Raw genomic sequence first — 9,063 nt, forward strand, 5'->3', positions numbered from 1 at the left:
TATAATGTATGGCTTGAAAGAGATCATCATCCAGGATGTGCAAAATGTCGACTTTGCAAAATGTTTTTGACATTTCGAACATGGGAGAGGCAGCATTAAGTAGCCATGCTAAAAGCGCGAAGCACCAGTCTGCTGTTGCGCACGAAGAAACTTTGAACCCCATCACCGGGTTTTTAAATCCGAGGAACGCCGTGACACCCACAGCCAGCTGCGGTGCTTCACTTAAGTCCTCCATCAAACAAGGGACCATTTCGGATGCTGTGTCAAGAAACGAAGCCCTAACTGCAAAGGTATTGTGGGCACTAAAGGTGGCTAATTCTCACTATTACAAGTCGTGTGAAGATATAAGGCAAGTTTTTCCTGGTATGTTTCCCGACAGCAAGATAGCTGCCAGATTTGCATGCGGCGAACGTAAATGTTCGTATATTTGCACGTTTGGACTGGCTCCTTATTTTAAAAAACTAACTTTGTCAAACATATCGAAGCAAAGAGTGTATGTGATGTTATTCGACGAAAGCCTGAATCATTACTTACAGACGAAACAGTTAGACATGCACGTCAGGCTGTGGGACGGAAGTGAGGTGAAGACTAACTACATTGGCTCAGAGTTTATGGGTCATGAATTTTGCCTCGAAAGTAATGGAGAAGTCATGGAAAAGTCATGGAAATGTTTTGGTAAAAATGTGTACGAACCCTGTACAAGACAAAAGATGTTTTTCGGACATTTATAAAATAGTGAAACTTGTTCTGTCCTCCTATTACAATTACCAAAACACAGATTGATCTTTCAAGTATTCAAGCACTTAAAATGACCACATTTCACATGGCCCTCCTCGGACCGGCTGTCTTCTCCAAAGAGCTGGAGCGGCTCCTGGTGTGCTGCGGCCGCTGTGCAGAGTGTCACTCTCCTCCGGAGCCGTTCCTCCACCCAAGATTGTTTTAATCAACGCGCGTTCAGTGGTGAATAAGACTTTCCTGCTGAATGACTTTTTCTCTTCGCACAATTTGGATTTTATGTTCATAACTGAATCATGGATTAAGGATGGCGATTTTACCCCTTTTTCTGAACTGGTCCCGGTTAACTGTACATTATTTAACTCCCCTCGCAAATGTGGATGAGGGGGTGGGCTTGTGACTGATGAAAAACACATATCTTGCGCAATGTCGCAACGTCCCGGTAGATATTTACACCAGCTTTGAAGTCCAACTTCTCCATCTCGACTGGAATGGTCCTGTCGGCTTAGGGGTGATCTACCATCCTCCACACTCAGTTAAGGACTTTGTACAACAATTCACTGACTTTATTGGTAACATAGTCATTAAATTTGATCGTTTTTTATTGGTGGGGGATTTTAAAATTCATGTCTGCTGTCAGGCAAACCCGATGTCAAAGGAATTTCTTAATATAATTGACACTTTTAACCTGATACAGTGGGTTAAAAATCCCACGCATATCCACGGTCATACTCTGGACCTTGTTCTTTCCTACGGGGTCAATATTGCTGATACTATAGTCTCTGATTATATGCTCTCTGATCACAAGCCTATTTTATTTTCCATGTCTCTTCAAAGTATTCCTCATGTCTTTTCTAAAAAATCGTCTATGTCCAGGGTTTTTTCTACTCAGCTCAGTGAAAGTTTTAGTCAGTGTTTCACTAAGTCCAGTTCTCATCTACTTATGGTCTCTCCGTCAGCGGACCTGGATGCGGACGAACATCTGAGTCTGTTAAATAGCACCTGGCTTGATGTATTAAACGAGACTGTTCCTTTAAAGCCTATTAAGCATAAACAAAAATCTGAACTGTGGTATACTGCTGAGACTAGGTTGCTAAGGCAAGCTTGTAGAAAGGCTGAGCGTAAGTGGAAGAAGGACAATCTATACATCTCACTACAGTTGCTTAAAACAGTTTATTGGCTTTTCAGAGAGCCGGCAAATCGGCTAAGGCAACCTACTTTTCAAATTTAATATTACAAAATCAGTCTAGACCTAAAGTCTTGTTTTCGGTCATAAATTCTGTTGTAAATCCCCCGGTCAACACTGTATCTGTTGCCTCTGTTGCTCTTTGTGAAAGTTTCTCGAGGTTTTTTAAGGAAAAAGTAGTTAAACTTGAAATGGTGACTCATACTCCCCCTATTGAGCTGCCTCTCCCCCCGCAACTGTCTGCTTCTTGGGACGTTTTTGAACCTGTCTCCTTTCAATCACTCAGTGACATTATTGCCCAGGTGAAACCCTCCTTTTCTTCAAATGATATTATCCACCCTAGGTTTTTAAAGCAAATTGTTGATGCGGTTGGACCAGGTCTAGTATCCTTTTTAAATAAGTGTCTTTCAACTGGGGTGGTTCCTGCTTATCTGAAAGTGGCCACGGTCACACCTCTCCTGAAGAAGCCGTCACTAGATAAGTCAGTTTTAAAAAATTACCGCCCGATCTCTGTTTTGCCATTTATCTCCAAGGTTTTGGAAAAGATTGTATTGTTCCAACTTCAATCTTTCCTTGCTGTAAATAATCTGTTTGAGCATTTTCAATCTGGTTTTAAGGCTGCCCACAGTACAGAATCTACCCTTCTGAGAGTGCTAAACGACATCTTTCTACCGACACAGGTGACTCTGTGGTTCTCGTTCTCTTAGATTTATCAGCTGCTTTCGACACCATTAAACACTCGGTTTTAATAAATAGACTTAAATCGTGGGTGGGTCTCTCTGGCACAGTTCTAAAGTGGTTCCATTCATTTTTATCTGATAGGAATATGTGGTTAGACTAGGAGAATTTCTATCCTCCACTGATTCTCTCCCCTGTGGCCTCCCGCAAGGTTCTATTTTGTCCCCTTCCCTTTTTTCATTATATATGTTACCTCTAGGATCTATTTTTAGAAAACACAGGGTGTCATTCCACTGTTACGCCGATGACACTCAAATCTATTTACAGTTTAGGAAAAATGATCCACTGGCCATGACTGCTCTCTCAGCCTGTTTAGATGAGGTTAAATCCTGGTTATCCTAACATTAAATGAGGAAAAAAGTGAAGTAATCATTTTTGGCCCTTCAGAAAATTCGAAAGCATTTAATTATGATGTCGGATCCATATCTGCCTTTAGGTCCTCGCAGGTACGGAATCTGGGTGTTATTTTGGATGACTCATTAAAGTTTGATAAACAAATTTCTACTGTAATTGGGTCCAGCTTTCATCAGTTACGCATTCTTGCAAAAATTAAACATTTCCTTACTGATAAGACACTGGAGATGGCGGTGCATGCTTTTATTACGTCGCGGCTCGACTATTGCAACTCGCTATACTGTGGCATTTCTAAAGCCCAAATTGCCCGTCTTCAACTGGTCCAAAATGCTGCCTCTAGATTTCTTTTAAAAAAGAAAAAAAGGATCACTCTACTCCGCTTTTAAAGGCCCTTCATTGGCTGCCGGTACAATTTAGAATACATTTTAAAATCGTATTGTTTGTTTTTAAATCTTTGCACAACCAAGCACCCAGTTACCTATCTGAATTGCTACACCAATATATCCCCTCAAGAAGTCTAAGATCTGGTCACCAGAACCTTCTTTTAATTCCACATTCCAGACTTAAGCGTAGAGGTGATCGGGCCTTCTCGGTAATTGGGCCTCGTCTCTGGAATGACTTGCCAGTGGAGATCCGAATGGCCCCTAGTCTAACCATTTTTAAGGCTTGGTTAAAAAATCATCTGTTTTCATTGGCCTATTAGATTTTTATTTATGTCTATTATATTTTTGTGTTTTATTTCGAGATCATTGTTTTAATCTGTTTTGTACCTTTTTATGATGCTGTGTACTCTGTGAAGCACTTTGGTCAGACTTGCGGCTGTGATAAATGTGCTATATAAATAAAGTAAACTTGAAACTTGATTTCTATAATTAAAAAACTGCTTTTAATGATCTCTGTCAGAGTTTTATGGTAAATAGCAGGGTTTTGTTTAAGCTTATTTGTTGGATATTTGTTGCTTTCAGATGTTTGAGGCAGAGGAGGATGGGGCGATCACGGAGAACGAGCTGATGAGTGTCTTGAGGACAGCTCTGGGGGTGGGAGAACTCAAAGTCGGCCGGCTGTTCAGAGCCATAGATGAAGAGGACTCTGGCAAAATCACCTTTGGTAAGAATAATTATATTTTGGTGTATTATATATTACGGATGTGCACGAATGTTAGAATATTCGATCCGCAATAAATATTTTAATATTAAAAATGCTATTTGAATATTTATATTTTTTATAAGAATAAAACTGCGTCACCACAAGGTTAAGTTACCTTTACAGAAAACCTTAGAGTTGTCACGTCTTATTTAAAGCTTCTTCACTTCATCTGTAATGATTTTATATTATACAGAAAATATTAAAAAAAATTGTATGTGTTCCTAAATCTTGGTTCACTCAGATCGCAAGCTAGTTTAAATATTTTAAGTTTACACAAGGATGCCCGGATCCTGTGTTATGCTCGGGTCACATCACCGTATTAAAATGTTTCAAAACTGGTGAGCCACAGAATTCGTTAACATTACTTACATTAGGTATACAAATACCAACATAATATTAAATGATTAACAATAGGGCTGCAACGACGCGTCGACGTCGTCGATTACGTCGACTACTAAAATACGTTGACGTGCGTGAAATGCGTCGACGCTTCGTAGTTCGTATTATTTACGTTTATCTGCTGTAATAGCAGTTTCTGTTCCCGGGTGTGTGTAAGTTAATCAGCAGAACAAGAGAAAGTATAATACACCCGACAAACAGCGATCGAGAGCCTCGGACGCAGTAAGTTAGTGAATGGACGGAGGAATTCCAGATCTGGGTTTTGTTGCCGGGAGTTATAGAAGAGCCAGAGTAAAATTGACCTATATGCTTGTTTTCTTATCAAGATCATGTAAAACAAAATAACCATATATCACAGACTGTCAATATACTGTATGTTGCGTTTTGTTTTGTCTGTTTTCTTTTTCTATTATACCGTTCCACGCAGGTTTAAATGTAGTTTTTATGTATTTTTCTATTTTTTCTTTTTTTCAACATTAAAAAACCTAAATACAGGATATATTTTTAATGCGATATAAATGTATGAATATTTAATGATAATTACAAGCTTGATGTGAAATTGTGATTAAATAAAAACGTCACAAATTACGCCATTATTAACTTAATTTAAATAAACGAATATTCGTTTTTTATGAGCTCAAATATTCGATATATATAATTATTGAAAAATGCCCATCCCTATTATATATGCAGAAGTATGTGCTGTAACGAAGTTTTTTTTTTTAAATTTTCACAAGAAAATTACCTCAATAATCAGTATTTGAGTATCAATAATTGCATAGTCATGCATGTCTGTGAGAGGTGATTTCATCGGGTCGGTTCAAGCTCTGACTCTCACTGTTCTTCTGCCGCCACCTTGTGGCAGAGAGCTTTAGGAACTTTGCAGAGCAGTATCCGGACTTTGCCGAGGATTACCTCTACTCAGACAACGCTGGATTCGGGGGCGTCTTCTCTTCCCACGCCTCCACTCCCGTGACCAACGGTTTCTGTGCTGATTTCACCCCGAGCGACCACCACGCTCCTCAGAAGAAACTCGACTGAGCTCCTTCCGCAACCTCCAGTCGCTCTCCAGAGCAATGGAAGAGATGCAGTCATAGTCACGTTGCAAAGTTTACTTCCGGGTATCCGTAACATTTTTGTGGTTATTTTACTCTTCTCCTCAGCATTTCAGCTCGGCCTTTTTGGGATGGGGAATGTTTATTTTTTTAAAGAGAGAATTAAAGGGATTTTTTCAAACGTAAATACTTGAAGGCCAAGCACTTATTTAGTTTTAAATTGAGTGATACTGACTGTGCATGTTTTTGAAATATGGGGTGAAATATTCAAGCAAACGAAATGTAATGGATAAGGAACTTAAACGATTGGTTTATTTTGCTGGTTCCCTATGTCCACCACTGCCCACAGTTTTTTCATGCTTTGTGACTGTAGATGCCTTTATAGAATGTAAGTGTTGCATGGGCTCGATGCTAGACAACAGTATTACTCAGTATTTGACTAAATGATCATTAAGCACCGGTGACAAATATCTGATTCTGCTTGAGTCTGTGTGCAGGATCAGATTTGAGGTGCTCAAGGGTCCAATGAAAGTGCTGGTCTTAATTAAAATGAGCCAGTTCAATATCCTTAATGTGTTTTTTTGTATTTATTTTTTTCCGTCACTTAGCTCAGGGGTGCGGGAAAGTGACTCATTTTGCTGTTGTTTCTTTTCTTTTTTTCGTTTCATGTGAGGTTTACTGTACCACAATCAATTTATGTCATGATCACATGTCAGTCGACTGTCCCTGTTTTGCTTTCCTTTAGGTACTAAGATGAACAGTTGCTAAAATCTTTTTATATGGACCAAATACACAACGACTGTGGTGGAGTTAGTTTTGAGATTCAGGAACAATGTTTTTCGCTTTAAAAATAGGAGTTACAAAATAGAATGTTTACCTTTTTATAAATACCATTTTTCTATTTTTACTCCCAATGGCCAACGTTAAACTCATCAAGTATAATAATTTGGCTTTGAAATCGAAACCTGTAAATTTCGTTGTGTGCTTAAACTGCTTTGTGGCTCCGTTTTTGAGATTAATTTACAGTTTCTCTCTTTCCCCCTTCAAAAGTCTTCCTTTTTATTTTTCTTATAGGTTTGCGCCTTCATACGAATAAGAAAAGTTCAATTTGATTTGTTTTTGAACTAGCCTAAGGAATGTTGTTTTGTATTAAATGAACAAAAAATTATTCTCTGCCTGCACAGAAAAGCTGCATGACTTAAAAATGAATCAGTGTGTGTAAATAAATCAGCCGTTCAATTTGAGTTTTGAAAAGCATTATGATGGCTGTTTTTTTTAACAAAGTTGATTTTTTTTTCAGTGCGGTTATTTCAGTACATTTAATTTACCACTGCAGTTTTGAATGTTGTCAAGTTATTTAGCTAAAAGATACTGCTAGAATTCTACCCAACTTTGTTTTAAAAGATTTGTTATTTATGGTAATTGGCCATCTGAAGTTAGGTTAGATTCATTGATACATTACAGAATATCAGTTCGCATTACATTCTCGGGCGTCAACACATGGGCTATCAAATAATATTAGAGTAAAAGTGCTGATCTAGACTCGGCCTGAATCTGTAAGATTTTCTGTCAGTAGAATGTGAATTGCCTGATCTTAGATCTGCACTTATTATCTGAGACGTTTGATACAAACTACTTTTCTATAGAGAAATTAATACCAGGCCCCTTAAAGGGTTATTAAGCTTCACTTTTCAGTATGCACCTAAATTCCATTTTACCTTCACATTTTCGGTAAAGCAATATTTTATCGATGTCGCCATCTTTGACTTAAAATAAATCTATATTTCTCATATGTATTTTGAATGTTACAAATGCAGGGCATTTTGTGAATTTTGATATACATGAAGAAATTTCTTTTCACTGCCATGAAAGATCTATGATCTAAAGTGTTATTTAAATATTACAATGACTGAATTTATAAACTAATATCATTTGCTCCTCTTTGTACTTTTATTTTGTTGTTTTGTGCTACTTTTCTTGATAATCATGTAATCGTTTTATTCCTCTCAGTTTGGAAATGCTTCCGATTTCATAAATGTTATTCTTGGCCTTGAATTCAAATGTCATTTTTATGAGGAAAAGAGAATGTATTGACAATCCATCACAATTAATAGTAAAACTTGATGTCATAACTGAAGTAACTATATACTCGACTATCTGCATTTATTAAAATGACAAACAGGAAGTTGTGAGGGACGCTTGAACCTGACGTACAGTACAGTCTCTGTACAGATGACGGTTCGGCCAACACGCCACACGATGTTTTCAATCCAGTTGTCGTGGACACCCCGTGTTATCCCAATTTGATGTCTGTTCACTTGTTCTGGCACTTTAGATTTGTAAGCTTTATTTTATTTTTTTCTGAATAATGTGAGACAGTATGCTGGTTTGCATGTTAAAGTGGTGTCACTGTGGTGGTGTCACTGTGGTTTGTATTGCCATTATTGTGGCTTTGTATCGATACTTACCACGGAGGTTTTATTGGATTGTAGAAAGATGAAAGGGATTGTGGGTTTGCTCAGCGCTCTTTTAATCCCTGACTGATAGACACCAAATGCTCTCTGCACAGTGAGAGTAAAAACTTAGCAGATAAATAGCATGTATTTCATTAGTTGCAGTGTAGTTCTTTTGCTAAACAGATGCTTTTTGAGTATGTTATGAGTATTGAGGTAAATGTCAAAAAACCGCTTTTACTGTGGAACAGGGAAGTGAAATGTAGCATGATTCAACTTTGTGTGGAAGGCCAGCATGCCATTCATATTTTATTTCATACCAGATTGAATTTGACCAGCAGATGTTTGATAAATGGAACCCTGAGCAGACCCCAGTCAACCTGCTTGAAATTTGTAGAAACAGTGAGTTCAATTTATTTTGATTTCATTTTAATCTTCAGTTTATAACTGTCCTTGTTTATTACCTCACTGAAATATCTGTTCTACTCTGTTTTTGTAAAGGGTTTCTAAACTGTAAAATCATATTTATTTTACTTTCCTCTGCCTGTCACGGTGTTCCACACTGAGCTGAAGAAGAAAGACTGAGCTTCTTTTTTCCAAGTGATGTGTCTTTCTGATGGCTCTTCGGTCACCCGTTCGGCTAATGTAGATGATTTAGGTTTGTTTTCTATTTTACCCTGAGTTTTATTTTTTAATGTGTAAAAAGTCGTTTTTACAAGATACCTGGGCTTGTCTGTTTTGACTGCTATATGAAAATGTCATTCTGACTCTTTAATTAAAAAAAGGGACGCTTGACTACATTCTTCTGTTTGTTTGTTTGTTTTTTCTTTCCTTTTATTTAACTCTGTCTCCCCCTAGAGGTTTAGGGGTTTAGTGTACGTACATCCACAACATGACTGGCAAGATATTGTCTGATGCAAGTGCTTGTACCATGAGAGCATTTCAGCGGTTGAGGTCAAATCAGTTAAATGACATGATGCAAATAATTTTAGGTGAC

General features: G+C 37.8%; 1 protein-coding gene across 1 annotated transcript in view; it reads left to right on the forward strand.

Moving 5' to 3' along the window:
• Nucleotides 1-8,860, forward strand: part of LOC130557649 (lysophosphatidylcholine acyltransferase 1) — a 67,098-nt gene extending 58,238 nt beyond the window's left edge. The window contains exons 13-14 of the mRNA XM_057339613.1: nucleotides 3,979-4,120; nucleotides 5,424-8,860. Coding sequence (XP_057195596.1) covers nucleotides 3,979-4,120; nucleotides 5,424-5,599 — 318 coding nt within the window. The 3' untranslated portion in view covers nucleotides 5,600-8,860. The remainder of the gene's footprint in view (nucleotides 1-3,978; nucleotides 4,121-5,423) is intronic.
• The last annotated feature ends 203 nt before the right edge of the window (nucleotides 8,861-9,063 follow it).

The sequence above is a fragment of the Triplophysa rosa genome, linkage group LG8 (assembly GCF_024868665.1).
Source record: "Triplophysa rosa linkage group LG8, Trosa_1v2, whole genome shotgun sequence".
Lineage (NCBI taxonomy): Eukaryota > Metazoa > Chordata > Actinopteri > Cypriniformes > Nemacheilidae > Triplophysa > Triplophysa rosa.